The following is a 19,671-nucleotide window of genomic DNA, read 5'->3' as shown; positions in this document are numbered from 1 at the left end:
ATTTGTCTTGTTTTCATTGAGTAAAATTGATTTTGAATGTTAATGATTTCTGTATTCTGCATTGTTGACCCTGATTGGTTGGTTCGTAGTTGGAGGGAAACATCAGCTCCGCCTTCATTTTGCCATGGCATTGGTCTTTTTTCCTGCAATTGTTGAATTCATCTGGTGGTTAGAGCAGACTCAACTTCTCCACCCTGCCTATATACAAGATATACAATACCGTAGTACAAAATGTTCAACAGTGGGACTCCACAGAGAGTTTAACACACTTCACTTGATCCCACGACCGTGTGAATCCACTGAAATTTCATGCATGTAGCAGGTTTGATGTGGCCCAGGGGACATTACTTCTGCCTGACTGGTGTTTTCTTTGTACTAGCTTCAGTAGATTTACTAATTTACTTAAACAACCAGTCAAAGCCAAATATTTATGTTATTTATGAATTCTCAGTGACTACATTTTTGTCAAAATGAATTGAATTTGTTTTTAAGAGGCATGTTATAATGTATGTTAGTTCTTCTCTCGTCATATTTTTATTAGATTTTGTGTATTCACTCAATTTATGTTTTATCTGGTGCAGATGGAATGTGTAGATATTTGAATCTTGATTTTTGGGATAAATCCTGTGATTTTGGTGGAATTGATTTAGATATAGTAAAATGTGACATAAACAGAAGTTTATTAAATTTTTCAAAATTTCTCAGAATGTCAAGATACAGTATATAAAAAAAAACACATACTATGCTAATCACTCATTATTGCTATTGTGTTCAAACATTATGAAAATTGTGTTTTATTCTGTAGCAGTTCAGAAATTTGCCTTCTCAACAGTAAATTGAATGATATGACAAACAAAACTATTTAAGCACTCACTCATACAGTACACACACTTCCACATGCTAAACAACAATCCTAAATCTTCACGTTTTTCTTTACCCCCCCCCCCCACTGAGTAACTGAATGTCTAGATTACACACAAAACCAAAAAATTCTAAAACAAAATATACTTTGTATAAAAATATATGCAGTTAACAAAAACTGTAAAGGTCAAAATTGTAATTTGTTGTAGAGACGAGTTTGTCTTTGTTGCTTTTTTAAAATGTGATGACAGCAGTGATTCATCAGACATTATCATTAAGATCTGCATGCAAATGTGTTTAATGAGTGATGTGTCTAACACTCAAGATTTTTAGCAGTATTTGTGTTACCACTCTACCACTCAAGCTTTTTGCTCATTATACATTTTCAGCTCAGCTTGTAGAGAATAATGCTAGAAATACCACGGTCCTGAGTTTAGTTTCCAGAAAACACACATACTGATTAAATGTATCTTGAGAGTTGCTTTGGACAAAAGCATCTGCCAAATGCAAAAATCTCTGAAATGCATAAGCGTCCAGAACCTTACTGAAATGAATCAAATCAAGAATGGAAAATGCAAAATATTAACATAGGCAATTGAAAATGATACTATATTTAAGTCAGTGAAAGGCCAGGGTTGATAACCCCATTGTAACTGATAAGAATCATAATTTTAAGAACCGTTGAATGCAGACAATAGTAACTTTTCTGATGTACCAAAGCATACTATGCATGTAGAGCAGCAGTTGTAGACTTGAGAATGCTTTTCCAGTTTGAATACTGTACATACTTAAGATTTTGGCTCATCTAATCGTATAATACAAATCCTATTCATTATATTCCTTGAGCATGGAAGATCTCAAGAGAATTGTCGCACTGGTGGAATCCAAACATATTTGAAAGTGTAAATGTCTGATTTTTGTATAATTGATCTGGTTTCTGAATTGTTAATCATCAGCTAACATTTCAGCCTCAACTGGAACAGATTTGATTCTTTTATCTCTTGTGTTTACACAAAAGGCTGCCCAGCAATCAGTTTATTGTACTTTCATCATTGTTTTTCTCAGCATCATCAATGTTGCAGTTTTTTATCACACCTAATGTTGTTGTTCATGATAAGCCATGATGTTTGTTCATGCTTCATGTTGGTCATTGGATTGATGTTGACACAGAGTCTGTTACATTGGAGTATCGGCCACTTGTGTCTGGGTGGCGGAGTGTCCATTGGTGGGGGGAGATTCTGGAGACTCTCCATTGATGATTGGCTTGTCCAAAGGCTCCTGTTGAGGCAGAGGAGCCACAGACAGCAGTGTGTTTCCTTGGTTCTCTTGATCCACTTGAAAGGAGTCCTCAGCCTTGATTGAGACGAGACATTAATTAGATATTGAGCATTGATCCTACCTCAACCCTAATACTATTGATTCATTTGGAATGTGCAGTGATTAGATGGTCACACTCACCAGTCGTAGCCCTTTAGATTGTCCTCGATGAGTCTTTAGAAGGTATCCAGCAATTAACAAAGCAGCAAGAAGCAAACCCGTTATCAGAAGAGAGATCAAGACAATTTTAGAGTGCTGGCCAATTCGGGACACCGCCTCCTCTACTTCCACCTAGACGCAAACCATTACCAACACAAGTTAGCTTTTGACCTAGGGGGTGTTTTATCTTAGTTTTTATAGCATTGTATCACAATATTGTGTGAATTAGGTGGAATTAGGCTTGTGTGAACTGAAGTGTCATATAGTGGGTTAATCTGATTTGTTAGCACAGCTGTTTACACTTATGAGTTACAGCCTTACCTTACCCTAACGTAACCCTAAACTAAACCACATGGTAAAATATGCAGTGTTTTTGTTTCAGAGGCCTAATAGGGTGTGTATTATTCATATGGACTTGAATCTGGGAGTAACGCTTTATTAAACCACTGCTATGCAAAACCCTGATAGCAGATGTACAGACTTCTTCTTCCTTTTGTATGTGTGCTTTCTCTCTTTTTCACCCTGCTTACTTGATCACATGACAAAGTTTTCGGCGTTGCTGACCTTATCTGTGATGTTGTCATTGTTGAACTTTCCAGCCATTCCTTCAGGATCAGCCATGAAACAAAATATAAATAAATCAAAATAAATTCAAAATAAAAATGACAGATTTTATTCTGATTGTTCACAGCACGGGAATATTAACATTCACCCACAATAGTCACTTATTAATTTATATTTGTATTTTTTGCAATAAATTTAGGCTGTAGAGAATTTTAAATTCCAATTCAGATTGAAGTGAGATAGCAAACAGTATGCAGAAGTTTTATATTTATAATTTATATGTCAAAATTAATTGAAATTCAATGTTAATTTATTACTATATGATAAACTTTGAATGTTGAGTTTGAAGCTTTATAAGACAGATTGATGTTTGAAATGCCATCTATTTTGTATGTATTTCATGTTTATAATTGTAGATTTATATATTTTATCATAGTTAACTTGTATTATTTTGTGGCGTGATTTCATAACATTGACAGCAGTGTTTTTGTGCTACAGCAAATAAATAACAACAGAACAATACAAACCTTCAATGCTGTCTCCGTAAACAATGATCTCATTCGTGTTGTCTTTCTGATAGATTTCAAGTTTGCAGTCTTCACCACAAAGATGTTCTACAACACTCTGTATCCTGACTTTAGTCTCTTCCTATTGGATGAAAGTGTTTTTGAATAAATGTAGGACACACACACACACACACACACACACACACACACACACACACACACACACACACACACACACACACACACACACACACACACACACACACACATATTTTTAGTTAACATGTAAACCTGAGGAAAAGAAAGCAGAGTGATGCATTAAGCCTTCCTCTCTTTTTCTCCCCTTTCTCTCTCTCTGTGTATCTCATATTTCTTTCTTTCCTGGAATGTGGTGTAATATGATGCCTGTATGTTCAGGTTTTCTCTCATAGCAACAGCCTCCCCTTACACTCAATCACAGCTCTCCAAGGGAACATTGGCGAATAGAAAAATTCCCATAAAAATGCCATTTTGATCATAACTGTTAAGATTAACACTAAAATAATCATATTGCTAATAAAAGTATATAATAAGGCATTTTTTGCTAGAGACGGAAGATTTTTTATGACAGTTTAACATTTACTTTTTTGTTAAAATAGGTGTCAAATTCGTTCTGAATTTTAGCTGAAATCATCAAATGTCATGAATTCTGCTTTAGTCATTTACACACACAAGTCATTCATTATTTATGTTTTTTATTTATTTTCTTTTTGTTTTACTACTCGTAGTAGATACTTTATTCTACTGAGACCCTTTACTGGCTCTGAAACTAAACCTAGAGGCCCGCCTGTGTATCTTGGCAGAGTTTCTGGCATGAATGCCGAACTGCCGCCGCCCATAGAATGTAATGGAATGCCATTGATGTCCAGGCCACAAGGCCTCTATGACGGGTCCACCCAGTGAGCCTTAGCACAAAGCATAATACACTTATTAGAGTCTCTTTGCGATGACTTATAAATGGATATACTTATAATGTTGACTATACTTATAAGACGACTTGTTGTATAATGTCATATTGGTAAAAGGAAGACACAACTAGCAGTCTCTCTATTGTTTTGTCAGGGACTAAAGGCTATGAATGATGTTTTTTTTCTTCATTATTATTATTGTGCATTATTCTGATCACACTTTAGTGTGGGTTTCCTGAAATTTAAAGGTATGCGGGTGCTGTATGTCCTGAGTGATCAGCATATAGTACATTACAACAAATTGCACTGCAACAAATACTACAGTTATGTCTAAATGGTAATAAAAATGTGTTTTATTTCAGGCTTTCGTTTTATTTCATTGGAGGGTGTATGAGTCACCATTATAATCTACAATCATGTAACAGCATAGTGTTCATTAGACTAAAGCTTGGCTGAGTTTTCCAACTCTATACTTAATTTCGGTCTTTTCAAACTAGTCAGGATGGATCTTGAATCAGCACTGCTAATATTATATAATATTATTTCCCCAGATTCCACACAATTATCACAGGATAAATCCAGACCAGTACTTACACATGTGGAGGAGGCCTTTAGTTTCAGCAGCACATCATATTTGTATCGCACTGGTATTTTATCCACACAGACCACATTGCCCTACAAAATAAACACAAATGTAAGACCAGAAGTCTTCTTTATTTAACAGTACATATAATCCAAATATTGAATTATTTTATAATGTTTTAAAATAATGTTTATGAGGTACGATATAGAGTGTCTTCACCTTAGAGGTGACACTGTTTATTTCAGGTGTGTTTGGTTTGGTCTGATCTGGGGTCTGTGTGTCAGGCTGAGTTGACTCAGTGATCTCAGTTTGTGGCGTCTCTGAATCAGGTGACAAAGTGGGGAAAATGACAGTCTGGATCTGAGGATCTTCTGTGAGGGAAATATACTTGTAATTACTTGACTTAGTGTTGTAGTCATTGTCATAAAAAGCCATTTTTCTAATACAGATTTATATATATATATATATATATATATATATATATATATATATATATATATATATATATATATATATATATATATATATATATAATTTATTATTTTTATTTGTTTTACCTTTGTGCTGCACCTTTGCTGTTGGAATGAATGGATCACCATCCCCACGGGTGTTGACGTCTGAATCTTCATGCACATCGTCACAAATCACAGCTAAAATATAAGGTAAATGATGTCACAGCAGCTCATTCAAACTAACTGCATCCAAAGTGTTAAGATATTAAGTTGTGATACTCTAATTTTAATCTTTCTTTCATTTTAATACCATCTCAAACCTACAATCTTTGCTTGGCGGATGATAAAATACCATAGACTTGCACTGAAAACAAATTAAAAGTTTTTTTTTTTCTGCAAGGATGCATTAAATTGCTCAAAAATAACAGTAATGACTTACATTCTTGTATAAAAAAAACCTATTTCAAATAAATGCTGTTCTTTTGAACGTTCTATTCATAAAAAAAAAACACCCAAAAAATTCCTTTAAAAGAAATGATTGCCCTTTCCACAAAAATTTTAAGCAGCAGAACTGTTTTCAACCTTGAACATAATATGAAATGTTTCTTTAGCAGCAAATCTGCATATAAGAAAGATTTTTGAAGGATCATGTGACACAGAAGTCTTGATTAATGATGCTGAATTGTAATAATAAATCAAAGAGTTTATCATTTGCTTATGCTTAACTCTGGTTCAAGTCGATTAAACTGCATAATGTTTTTCAGAGCCAGAGGAATGAACACTGACCTAATTTCTGAACAGTTCTGCCCAGGGCTGCACTGGTTTGAATCAATGAGTTAAATGTGCTGTGTGTAATTAATAGACTGATTGTGAATGGATACATCAGCACAGACTGAGCTAATCAAACCTTAACCTCACCCCTCCTCCCTGCCACACGAGGTCCTGACCTCTGACCCCATCCCTGCCTCAACACACTCCCCTCTGGACACCACAGAGAGTCAATCAAAGGTTAAAAGAGAATAATAGTGAAAGAAACGGAGGCAGTGAGATGGAAAGAGCAAAAAAAAAAAAAAAGACTCCTGTTTATGTCTCAGAGATCTTTGTGGAGCCATTTCTCATTTGCACATGATTATGTGCTGAAAAATGTGATTTATGTGATTTTCTGCTAGAGATGTTTTGAATAAAGGAGTGATTCTATTTTAAAAGAGACGTTTTTTTTCTGTCTTTGGTCATGTGTCAGCACTCAGCATGATACACACGAAACCTAAAGCGAGACAGTACTGAGTCAGATCACTGTCAGAATGATTAAGTGCGCTCTAAGACATCCGTTCCATCCATTATAATGAAACGATTATTTAGCATTATTTACATAATTCTCTTGAGCACGCAGCAAACTTCACCTCAGTCTAATTAATTCTAATCGATCTTTTAATTGGTCACACACAAAATATTGGAATTTTTCAAAGTTTTGGTAATCAGCGAATAAGATTTCCCATGATTACGTTTAGCCTGTAAATTAAATAGCCATGAGAAGTAATGATATAATATGATATGGTAGTGCTTCTCCCTTGTCTGAATCTCTTCTGCTTGTATTTTTATATTTATAAGTCTGGATAAAGTGTATTTAACTGTATTCTGATGCTAGCATCTAGATTTTTCCAAGGTTTCAAGGGGAAATGCACTAAGAATGAATTGGATTTGTTTGCATGCGTTGGCTTGTTTTGACTAAAAGAGTTATGCAAATCGGTAATGGCGCAAACACTAACAAAAAATTAGCTATGAATGCAATTTACACAATGCAATTCCCCATCTTTTAAACTGGGTTCTAGTGTTAGTTTGTGGAGGTGTAACTGTTTAGTGAAATCGGGCCTAAGTGTTTTGTAAATTAGATTTATAAGCAGTTTTAGGTAGCTTCACAAGAAAAATAGACACTTGCACTAAACATTTTATGAAAATCATGCTCACATGGAGTTAATAAGGTTTTTTTTACCATCGAATGACTGAGATATGTGTTTTGTACATCATTAGGAAGGCAGCATCTGAGGCAGTAAGTGCATCGCATTACGTTTTCAACAACTCACAGGTTATAAAATTACTGTAGTAGCTATATGGCAGCTCAGATTTTCTTGTTTAATTCATTTGGTCAAAATCTCATGATATAAAAGATGAACCGCTATGCACAGGATATTTAAAATGTACAAAAGTATATTGGGTACAACTAGACAAATATAATAGAGATGGGAAGTTATGATAATTTTCCACAGCACACCTGAAGTGGCACAGTGGTTGGGAAACACTGCTTTAGTCCTTCAGAAGAGATATAAATAGCATCTCAATCTGTGGTCAGGTTTGCCTTGAGATTTCATTATAACCTTTCAACATGAAAAACTATAGTTTTTATAATTTTACTTTTCATTCTAGCTGCATGCCAGCAATTGTTTCAGTTATTTCTGTTTAAGACTCCTGAGCTATACCTCTGGTTTCTGACATTACAGATTAATTCATGCCAAGGGTTTTATTTCCATCACAATGAGCTGAAGTCACCAGATGGGCACATTCAAATCATGTTTTCTCCTCCTCCTCTTCTCCAGTATCCACCCTCCTGCTTCTCTGAGCCCCTTGTTCTTAGCATGACCTCACCTCAGTGGTATTCACTCATTCACGCTCTCCCCTCTGGGCTCCTACCATCCTGATATGGCTTTGTTTATTTATCTTCCTATTAATTGGTTAAACTGAGACAAATATGTGTGGTTTCAGGTGTGTGTGTTTCCGTGTGCCTGGTATTTCAGAGCCGTATTGTTTTGATGTGTTAATTTAATTTAGAGTCACTTGCAAACAGAGCAACTGTGCAAACATCTTAACCAATACAGTTTTTTTTCTTCTTAAAGATTTGCTTTGCAAAGTGGAAAGCTTGCTGAACCAAAATATTATATTAGAATTTTTTTTTTTTTTTTGCGCAAAGATAACATCGAGGTAACCTTAAATTGACCCTTGGCTGGAAATTGCAATCCTTTACTATGCTTCACTCCCTTCCAGCCTTCCTGTAATCTGACAGAAAATTTTTTTTAAAATTTTTTAATGAAGTTTATCTTTCAGCAGTTCTGATAAAGCAGAAAAACTGTTTAGTGAATTCACTAAGTTTTATAGTAATGTTTTAGCATACTGTTCAAATGTTTGGGGTCGATTCAATTTTTTTAAGTAATTGTTTTTTAATATATTTTTTAATTAAATACATTAAAAACATATATAAGATAGATGCATATAGACTCACTAGCCACCTTATTAGGTAAACCTTGCTAGTACTGGGTTGGACCCCCTTTTGCCTTCAGAACTGCCTTAATTCTTCGTGGCATAGATTCAACAAGGTGTTGGAAACATTCCTCAGAAATTTTGTTCCATATTGACATGATAGCATCACACAGTTTCTGCAGATTTGTCGGCTGCAGATCCATGATGTGAATGTGCCGTTCCACCACATCCCAAAGCTGCTCTATTGGATTGAGATCTGGTGACTGTGATGGCCATTTGACTAAAGTGAACTCATTGTCATGTTCAAGAAACCAGTCTGAGATGATTTGAGCTTTGTGACATGGTGCATTGTCCTGCTGGAAGTAACCATCAGAAGATGGGTACACTGTTGTCATAAAGGGATGGAAATGGTCAGCAACAATACTCAGGTAGGCTGTGGCGTTTAAACGATGCTCAATTGGTACTAAGGGGCCCAAAGTGTGCCAAGAAAATATCCACTACACCATTACACCACCACCACTAGCCTGAACCATTGAGACAAGCCAGGATGGATCCATGCTTTCATGTTCTTCACACCAAATTCTGACCCTACCATCTGAATGTCGCAGCAGAAATTGAGACTCATCAGACCAGGCAACGTTTTTCCAATCTTCTATTGTCCAATTTCGGTGAGCCTGTGTGAATTGTAGCCTCTGTTTCCTGTTCTTAGCTGACAGGAGTGGCACCCGGTGTGGTCTTCTGCTCCTGTAGCCCATCTGCTTCAGGGTTCGATGTGTTGTGCATTCAGAGATGGTATTCTGCATACCTTGGATCTAACGAGTGGTTATCTGAGTTACTGTTGCCTTCCTATCATCTCTAACCAGTCTGCTCATTCTCCTCTGACCTCTGACATCAACGAGGCATTTTCGTCCACACAACTGCCGCTCACTGGATATTTTCTCTTTATCGGACCATTCTCTGTAAACTCTAGAGATGGTTGTGCGGGAAAATCCCAGTAGATCAGCAGTTTTTGAAATACTCAGACCAGCCCGTCTGGCACCAACAACCATTCCACATTCAAAGTCACTTAAATCCCCTTTCTTCCCCATCGGGTTTGAACTTTAGCAAGTCGTCTTCACCACATCTAGGTGCCTAAATGCATTGAGTTGCTGCCATGTGATTAGCAGTTTGGGTTACCAAGCAATTGAACAGGTGTACCTAATAAAGTGGCCGGTGAGTGTGTAAATAAATTAAATGTAATGGATACATTGGAAGAACAGTAAAAAAGCAACTTCTGAACAATGGTAGTTTTACAACAAACTACATTAAACTGAATCATGTAGAAACTAATTCGAGAGCATTAAAGACTTTGCTCTGAAGGTGCAACGTTGTTCAGAATAAATTAAATCATATCAATAGCTCTGAATAGCAGTGGCCTGTATAGAAGGAAGGCACAATAGAGCCCATTACTCAAAGAATCATATGAAAGCATGGCTTCAGTTTGCCAGAGGGGATATTAGTGACCCAGTTGGAATAGGAAAAAACCTCATTGGTGAGCCAAATTAAAGGGACAATCCACCCAAAATTGAAAATTTTGTCATTTACTCAACATTATGTAATTCCTTACCTGTATGACCTTCTTCTGTGGAACACAAAGAAGAAATTTTGTCCATTTACTATACAGTAGGTCAATGGGTTCCAGTATTTGGACCTCAACTTTCTTAAAAAACAAAAACAAAAAAAAAATTCTGTTGTGTTCCACAGAAGAATGAAAGGGATGACAGAATTTTAATTTTTGGGCGAATTATCCCCCTAAAGAAAATTAAGAGAATATATATATTGAAATAATTTTTAATTAAATGTTTCATTGCCAATTTTTGTGTGACACTGATTGCATTTCCCTTTTTCTTTCTGTATAATCATTCTTAATTATGTACATCTGTGTTCAGTGTCCAGAGGAACATCTTTTTACCAAAAATGTTTGTTTTAGAAAGGAATTAAGAAGGTGAAAGTTTTTGTCAATAATAATAGGCTAGTTCACTCAGACACTTGCACCAGCACTACCGCCGACATTAGAAATGAGCCTCTTTCAACCATAAGGAACATTTCTACAACCCCCTTCCACACAAATGTTGCCCCCATCCTCCCTATTCCTCAACCGATCCTTACCCCATTCCCTCCATATTTCCCATCACATAACAGGAAGTTACATATCCTATTCTCTGATTATCCCTGCCTTTCATTCAAAGCACTCTGGGAATTTCCAGTCATGCAATGTTTTGAGATTTCAACCCCAGGAATGCTTGAATAATGGGATCGGATGGATTCGTTTTAAGCTGTAGGGAAAAAGGAATGATAAAGGAACCTATCATGTGAGGAAAGAAAGACAGAAGGGGTGTGGGTGTCAATAAAGCAGTATGTATTTTTTCTACATCTGGACTGTGATCCTCAAGGCTGCTCACGCTGCTTGGCGAAGTCCCACGTCGCAGTTTTTCTCGGAGCCGATAGCACGCTCACTACATCATGCCCTGCTTCATACTTGATAACACTGACAGTTCATCAGCTGTTATGAGAGATCAGTTTTACTATAGCAGATGCATGAGCATATGCCTCCAACCCCCGTCTCAAGTACATCTGTTACTTTTGCCTATCAAAGGCAAAGAAAATGTCCTCAAATCTCAGTCATAAATTACTTTTTCTTTTTTTGTGACTTCCTGGTGGGCAAAAAGAAATCCCATAGACTTCAATTTGAAGGTGAACCAGAATGTCAAAGAGACTTGGGGATTGGCTCTTTTGACTTTTGATCAGTCAAAATCATCCAGAAAACCCTAGCAACCATTCAGAACACCCTAGCAGTCACTAACCACTTAGGGTACGTCTCAATTAGCGCCCTAGCTCCTAAGCTCATGAATCAGTATATCGTGTACAGGAATCCGGTCACTGGTAAGTACCTCACTACATATTGGGACAGCAATTACTCAATTTCTGGTGACATGACTACGTACAACGTCAACGGACAACATAGTAGAACGTCACCGCTGGAATTAATGAACAACAGGCAGGACCAATTTCTTTTTGATATTATTTTTATGTCCTCAAAACATTTCAGCCAAATATGAATTATAAATGTGAACTAGGTGTGTTCACTACCTGTCTAGCAATGTGTGTTTATGCTGACATGTGAATGTGACATAATTTCCGGTAAGGGAGCATATATAGTGAGCATCGATGCTCCCTAGTTTTTGCGGTGCATTGTGGGATTTTTCAGAGAGTGAACGTTCCAGTGCACTGAAAGGATTTTGTGATTAAGACATCTTTTAAAGGCGTCATCAGATGCCCATTTTCCACAAGTTGATATGATTCTTTAGTGTCTTAATGAAAAGTCTGTAACATAGTTTGGTTCAAATTTCTCTCAACGGTAGTGTAAAACAACACCCTTTTTACCGTCAAAAACAACTCTTTTTAAAGCAAGCCGTTCTGTAGCATTTTCCTTTAAATGCAAATGAGCTCTGCTGACCCCGCCCCTCTCTTCTGAGCCACTCTCAGAGAGACTGTTTACTTTAGCCTAACTCATCGTGAAGCTTGCTAATTAGCACATTATTAGGAAAGGCGATTTGCAAAGATTCATTAAAAACCTTATACTCACTTCTTCTGTAGGTGAAACTGGATCACGTGAACATAGACACATTTAGGTAGATCGGGGGCGCATTCCCTTCAAAAGCAAATGTAATCCACTGAGTCTTCAGCGGCTCAGATGTCGGGAGTAAATGATGACTGATATGTTCATTGTTACATCCAACAACAAAACACTTCAATCGTTTAGGAGACATTCTTGTCTACATCTGCTCCGGTGGTGAAACAATGGCGGACTGATGACAGCTCACTCAGGGTGGGTCTAAGGTAAGACACCACTCCAGTCTGTGCTGAAACGCCACTGTCAATCAAACTATCGTGGGAGGGGCCTGTCTGTGTGATGTCATTGGCTCATTTGAGAAAGGGGAAATTATTTAACGAGATTAATTTTTTTTTTTTTATCATTATAGGGTGGATGTGTACACACACTGCTAACACACATTTCAGTTCAAACTACTTGTAAAAGTGCATGTAGCATCCGATGACCCCTTTAAAATGTCAGACTCACTGTTCAATGCACTGACTTTTGAACTAGGGAGCTAATTGAGAAGCACCCTTAGAATGCTCTAGCAACCACTAGCAGTAACTAGCTACTCTGGATGCCCTAGAAACCATTGAGAACACCTTAGCAAGTGCATAACAATGCCCTCGCAACTACCAAAAACACCATAGCATTATCTAGATTTTCAGCAAGTTTTTGAAAGAAGTCTCTTATGCTCGCCAAGGCTGTATTTATTTGGTCAAAAATACAGTAAAAACTGCAATATTATGAAATATAACAATTTAAAATAGCTGTTTTGTATTTGAATATATATTAAAATGTAATTTATTCTTGTGACACGAAGCCAAATTTTCAGCATCATTACTCCAGTCTTCAGTGTCACGATGCTTCAGAAATCATTCTAATATGCTGATTTAGTTCTCTCAATACATTCTTTCTTATTGTTATCAATGTTTAAAAAAGTATATATTTTTGTGGAAACCACAATACATATTTGTTTCAGGATTAGAAATCAGCATTTACTATTTGAAATAGAAATCTTTTATAATATCATATATTTACTGTCACTTTTGATCAATTTAATGTGTCCCTGATGAATAAAAAGAGAGAGAGAAAAAAAGAAAGGAAATGTAATTGACCCCACAGTTTTTAAAAGGTAGTGTATAAAAAACAGAAGAAAACAAAAACATTAACCAAGGTTAATTTACATTACATTTATGCATTAAGCAATTCAGGCTAACATTTTTTACCTAGCATATGTTCCCTGGGAATTGAACCCACAATCTTTTGCACTGCTAACACAATGCTCTAGCACTGAGCCACAGGAACACTTAACAAAAGCTGTACAAGTTTTTTCCATTGTTAGTTTATGATATCCTACTGTCTTAACGTATGTAAGAAAATTTTATTTTTTAGTTGACTGTAGATCATCTCATCATATTTTTTTTTTCTCTTTGAGGTTGAGAAAGCAATGATGGTATAGAATATTCTGTTCAATTCTGCAGTGCTCGACTAAATGATGCCTGGTCGTCTGCTGCTACACTGAGTGTTCTCTTAGGGAGGCTGGAATTTGAGACTCAAACAATCCAGTTACAGGGAAGGAGGAATGTAAGTTTGAACTTCCTCTCTCTCCCTCTCCCTCTCCCTCTCCCTCTCTCTCTCTCTAATAGCATGCCCCCCTGATCTCTGACCCCTCAACCCCTCTCTTCCTTGAGTGTGGGGCCCACATGTCTCCACCCATAGAGAGGGCAGTAAACATATGGAGGAATGACAGACTCTTATGTTTCTAATCAGACACTCCTTGAGCAGCCCAACCCCTTCACTCTCTGCCAAGGCATCATTATCAAGAGAGCTTACCCCTTTAAGCTACAATAACTGCGTTATGGGACATAAGCCAATGAGAGTGAAAGCTGTGCTTGGTTGATGGGAGTATGCGAGGGAATGCATGCATTGAATTGGCTTTGGAAAATAAACATACTGTACTGTATGACTTGAATGATGTGATAATTGAAACAAATAGAAACTAGTATTTTGACACCTTAATTGATGTATTATACATTTGTAATTAAATATTGATATTTCCTCATATTGATGCGTGGTTTTATGTGGCTAAATATTATTTTATGCATGGATTTATAATAATTAACTAATACTTAATATTCATGGTTGTTTTTTTATATTTAATATTCATAGACTTTTATAAAGAACTATATCATATTTAGCAATTTAGAAGATTTTCTTTTGACACAATTTCTTGTTTTCCAGCTATAAAATTCTACAATCCTAAAACAGGGTTAATTTAATTGAGAACAAAATTATGTGAGTTACTTATACTTTATTTTTTATTTTTTCAGAAAAAATATCTTGAAATATATATATATATATATATATATATATATATATATATATATATATATATATATAATGTTTTAAGCTATAAATCCATAAAATTTAGTTACATACAGACTTAAAAAAAGAAAAAACAAAAACAAAAAACAATTAATCTAAACTTAATTAAAACAATATTAAACTTAATTCTAACCTAACAGATATATTTTTGATAACAAATATTAATATTTCATGCCATTTTGCTTCTCAAATAAGTTAATTAATAATTAATAAAAATAGATTCAGAAAATAATTCTGTGCCACTGCATCTGCTATTTTCTGCTTTCCCCATGCAGCTTTCATAATGTAAACATCAGTGTGTGTTTCAGTCTCTGACTGAATTGGAAATATGTATTACATCATATGGTCCACAACTTTTGCCACCCAGGGTCTTCTAAACACCTGGATGCTTCATAGTCCGCCAAATTAACAAAATCCTCTTTATGCCTAATGGAATATCAACAGATGGACTCTTTAATTCGCATACAGACGCACACACGGCCACCTGGTGATATAATATATGCACAGACACACTGTGTGGGAGAGAGCGAATCAATTGATCCCAAGCTATTAACTTGAGAGGAAACTCATCAACTTTATTTACAGCGTATTGCTGTGATGTAAAGGGGTGTGGTAGCTTCACAGACGGAGAACTAGCAGAGCGGAGAAATGCATGCACTAAAGCAAGCGCTGAAACTTTTACATTAAAAGTTTTCTTTTTAATAGTTACTAAAAGTTACGAGTAAATAAGACCCATTTAAAAGCAAAATGTTAATTTATAACAATCTCCTCCCTTAAAGCTGCACAACATCTTCAGTGATACGAAGTTGGGTCCAAACATCTGCAGGAGAACAAAAGTGAAGTAAATTGTACTCACCTTGAAATGAGACAGCAAAGAGACAGATTAAGAAAGCAACACTTGATGCTTTGTGGCATTTTCTCTGTGTGGCCATCCTGAGCGAACAGTCCTGCAGCATGTGGTGTGACTGTGTGTCAGAGTGTGTGAGGTTTGGGTTTGTTTCAGTGTGAGTGTCGCACAAGAGATAAAGCCAATGCCTGTGCCCCTATAGATTCATGCTTGGCCCTTCCCCCTTTCTTTTTCACTCGCTATCACTCACTACTTTTACCGTTACACTTTATTCTATTCTTTTCTTCATCCCCCTGACCTGAGTTGTATAGTGTCTGTATTCAAAGTAACTCAAATTGCATGTTTTTAGTCTTTTGAAGTGAAGTTAAGTGGATTAAGACAAAATAGAGACCGCATCAGTGCTCAACATTTATCCATCGGCTTGGTGTAATGCCATTCTGAAAACTCACATAGTAAAATACATAAATACATATTATCATAACTATCCTGTAACAAAGGAACAAAACACTGAGTGGATATTTTGTAAGTTGATGTGTATTTGACCATTTTAAATGCGCATAAATCTATGTAAAGCACTGGAGAAAAACTGAATGTAAACACTTGTATTTTATATCTCCTATAAATCTGAACGTGGTTGATAAACGGCTTCTTTGTCCAATTTCAAGTAACAATAGTGTTTTAGGCAGCATTCCAGCAGCAGGTCCACAGAATGAAATATGTGTTGTTGCAGTTTCTAGTGTTATGTTAATGAACACTCTCCAAACTCAACAAACTGACTCAAGTAATAACAAACACATAAATCCATTTAGGACATTTTGTGCTTTTAACAATGTTAATATCTCTGTTTAGGATTTTACTGTGTATGCAAGAATCTGTAGCAACATTTTAAGCAAACTTTACTTGTCACTTTTACTTTCAAAGGCTGTTTTCATTTGATTTAGGTGTAAAGAAACTAGGACACAGTGTTGCCCCCTGCTGTTTAAAATTATAAACAGCACATTTATCCATTTACGATATTAGAGTATAGGCTGCATGCGACTGCAGCACTCACTGAAAAAACACACCAAAACAAATTTACACAACAAATACAAGTGTTTAATTATGATAACCTCATTGACTATCAACCTAAGGTCAAATATAATTTTATAATATTTTTAAATAAATTTTCAAATACTAAAATGTGTGATCAGGCTATGCACATTAGAAGTAGTTACTAACAATAATTATTTTTTACTGGTATGAATCGAATATTGTTATCCAATATCTAATACCTCTAACAAAATAAAGACTTCAGAGTGTACTTTGTTCATGGAAAGCGCAATATTGCATATTCATCTTACTATCATTATTATACCTTTTGGATAAATTTCATAGAATTGTAGATTCAATCTCTGGTTATTGAGGTTGGATTTAGATGTTCGCAGAAGAGATGAATGACAGTGTGATTCTGGAATGCTGTGTTCAGGAAGTCATATTTCAAGTGATGGTGTGAAAATATGTATCGTTCTGTGGGCCTGGGACTGTTTTCTTGCTCTGGTATTTTCTTGGACGTTAAAGTTCAACTTCAACTTTAAATAAAAATGTAAAATTAAAACTAAATGAGGGTGAGTTGTCACGGTGGGTGTACTATTTCTTAAGAAGTGGTTGGAAATTTGTCTGGGATGCTGGTGCCTCAAATCCCTGAAGGGTGATGCTGTCTGTCCATCGGTTTAGTGAGAGCAGGTTTTGACTGCCACTGTTATGCCCTTGGGTGAAGTACTTAAAAGTTTCTCCAATGTGACTCCAGTGTCGGCAAACAGATTACTGCACTCACTTTGGAACTTGCTGACAAATCTTGGTTTTAATAAGTGAAAGTTTCTAAAAAAAAAAAAAAAAAAAAAAAAAAAAAAAATAATTTTAATGACAAAATTCCAGCCTCTCACCAAATTATAAGGTTACTTTTAAATTAATCATTTGGGTGTGGCTATACCACAGTTTTGGCTTTGTTTAAAGTAACTGTATGTAGTTTCATGTATTTTTGTGACTTTGGAGCCCTGTGCAGTTAAGTGAGTGGAATTCACGTCGTATTTACATTGGATAGCTGAACACTCACTAACTTATATACTCCCAGAACAGATATTTGGTAGAAACAGAAGCCATTCGCCTTATTAAAAGTCAGAATGATAAAAAAATAAATAAAAATTGTTTTAACAACCATATTGGCTAGTGCATGATTTAATCATGGCTTTCTTAACCTAAAGCTCTCAGTTCAAATTACTGGTGCATCTGTTATTTACACAAACCATACAAATATTATATTTTTTACCACTAAATATCCCGGGTCTTGTGGTAACATCTTGTTGATTGTTACCACAGTATATGGCATAACATTATTATAGGAAGTACAGCAGGAGATGTAAGAGCGTACATGAGAGCGTCCTACACAAAACAAAGAGACTATAATGGATTTCATGCATTACAGCCCATAGGCATTCAGTCACCACGGGAACTTCTGAAGAGAGTGAGGTTAGCCACAATTAGCTGTCTTGTCTTGAAGAGTGGCGAAATGTGTCTCTGAAGCACAGATTGTGAGCCTGTAAGCAATGTTACCAAAATATTTACAGTTACAGTGCAATATGGAGGCCATTACCCTAGAGAAACAAATTCAGGTCTGTGTGATTAGAGGTTACAAAGTACAGCAGCGGGGCAAATTTAATGCGTATTCCTCATCCTGTTGTGAATAATTCATCAGTGCATGATATTTAGGAGGATAAAATGTTTTTCTTCCTAATATAACAAAGTGTAATAACTTGACCCATTTATGAAATTATTTAATGCACTATTTTCATAATACAATGAATTCAGTATAAAATTAAGTCCCATCCTAAATTGCTGAATATGTTTTATCTAGAAATGCAACACATTTTGCCTTAAAAAAGGATTGTGAACAGTGTTTCATATTGATTTTAAATGGGCAAAACACAGGATAAAGCAACCTTTAAATAGACTGAAAAAATTAAAATGCTAACAATTATTAACTTGATTTATTTTATTTTATTTTATTTTATTTTATTTTATTAATTTTTTAAAGACTTTTAAAGACCTAGTAAGTGAAGTGAAATGTATGAACTTCTACTTGCTCATTATGCTTGATTATTAATTGCTTATACCTTCTACAAATGTTGTGATTAAAACAATTTGTTTGTGCAAAATGAATGATAAATATCAGCTTTCCCTTGCATCAATAAGGCCTTCCAAATGATAGGAAATAACAGGATATTCATGAACATTCTGGAGCAATTGGGTAATATTCACTTCTCTTTATTTCACATCCAAGGCACTCTATGTAGATTTTATCAACTTTGCCTTAATGGCACTTCCTTAGGAAACCTAACAACAAGGAATTGCTGTTAAAAGTTATTGAAGAGTCTTGTATTAGCCCAAATGGAGAAAATGTCAGAGAAACATATTGCTTGCTTTGAGAGTGATTGTTAGAACTGGAAGCTCAATCCAGTTGCTTATCTGCACCATTGTAGTTATAACTCAAGGACACTGCAGCAATTATAACTCCAGTGTGGTGTAAGTAAAAATAAAAGTGTCTTGTGTACCCATGCATTAGATTCTTTTTGACTTTGCTGAACCTGTTCAGAATAAATCTGCAAGCTTGTTCTGTGGGTGTTTGTATCATACTGTGATTATGCTAGTAAGATAGATTCCTATGTGGCGAAATTAGAAAAAAAATTGAGGATGAATTCATCTATATTGAATGTTCCAAGGACATAATTGGTGAGTGGTAATGATCAGGGATGGGTGGACACGCCTGGTCCATCATTTCACTGAAACACCATGAAAGACAGATGTTCCCCTTCACAGCAAATAGTCATCTATCTATCACAGATAGATAGCAGAATTTAAGTAGTTAATCGTTATTGGTGTATTTCATAGATCTATTGTCAGTTGGAGAAAACACCTTTTGTGTCCCATCATGGCAAACAAAGTAAATGTTAGATTACATGATAAGTAGGCCTAATGGTTAAACGATTGCTGAAATGTTATTAATTTTAAGGGTTTAAAGTGTAGGCTAGTCTTGTTGAACATTGTGTATTCTTCGAAACGAGTTGGCAGATGGAATCACAAAACAAAATGTTATATTTCATTTAAGTAGCCCAAATGAGTAAACTTCAT

At 35.6% G+C, this 19,671-nt stretch overlaps 1 protein-coding gene across 2 annotated transcripts; it reads right to left on the bottom strand.

Moving 5' to 3' along the window:
* Positions 1-685: 685 nt before the first annotated feature.
* On the bottom strand, positions 686-15,688 carry si:ch211-286o17.1. 2 transcript variants are annotated; one of them, XM_042758819.1, is made up of 8 exons: positions 15,517-15,688; positions 5,495-5,584; positions 5,157-5,308; positions 4,949-5,029; positions 3,429-3,549; positions 2,902-2,954; positions 2,320-2,469; positions 686-2,214 (listed from the first exon to the last, which is right to left on the bottom strand). In XM_042758819.1, the coding sequence occupies exons 1-8, from the start codon at positions 15,614-15,616 to the stop codon at positions 2,038-2,040; spliced, it is 924 nt and encodes a 307-aa protein (XP_042614753.1). In that variant the 5' UTR covers positions 15,617-15,688; the 3' UTR covers positions 686-2,037. The 2 variants fall into 2 exon arrangements, with proteins under 2 accessions (XP_042614753.1, XP_042614752.1); XM_042758818.1 differs by having other exon boundaries at positions 689-2,214; positions 5,495-5,587; positions 15,517-15,686.
* Between the last annotated feature and the right edge of the window lie 3,983 nt (positions 15,689-19,671).

The sequence above is a fragment of the Cyprinus carpio genome, chromosome A6 (genome assembly GCF_018340385.1).
Source record: "Cyprinus carpio isolate SPL01 chromosome A6, ASM1834038v1, whole genome shotgun sequence".
Lineage (NCBI taxonomy): Eukaryota > Metazoa > Chordata > Actinopteri > Cypriniformes > Cyprinidae > Cyprinus > Cyprinus carpio.
This window is presented reverse-complemented; position numbering and strand designations above follow the sequence as displayed.

What these genes read in the sequence shown, in the direction of transcription:
- si:ch211-286o17.1 (XM_042758818.1), bottom strand. Translation starts at nt 15,616, where the DNA reads ATGCTGCAGGACTGTTCGCTCAGGATGGCCACACAGAGAAAATGCCAC. An exon ending in TAAACAGTGTCACCTCTAAG is followed by an intron (nt 5,030 to 5,156) that starts GTGAAGACACTC and finishes TTTATTTTGTAG; the next exon opens with GGCAATGTGGTCTGTGTGGA. An exon ending in AATCTAAAGGGCTACGACTG is followed by an intron (nt 2,215 to 2,319) that starts GTGAGTGTGACC and finishes GTCTCAATCAAG; the next exon opens with GCTGAGGACTCCTTTCAAGT.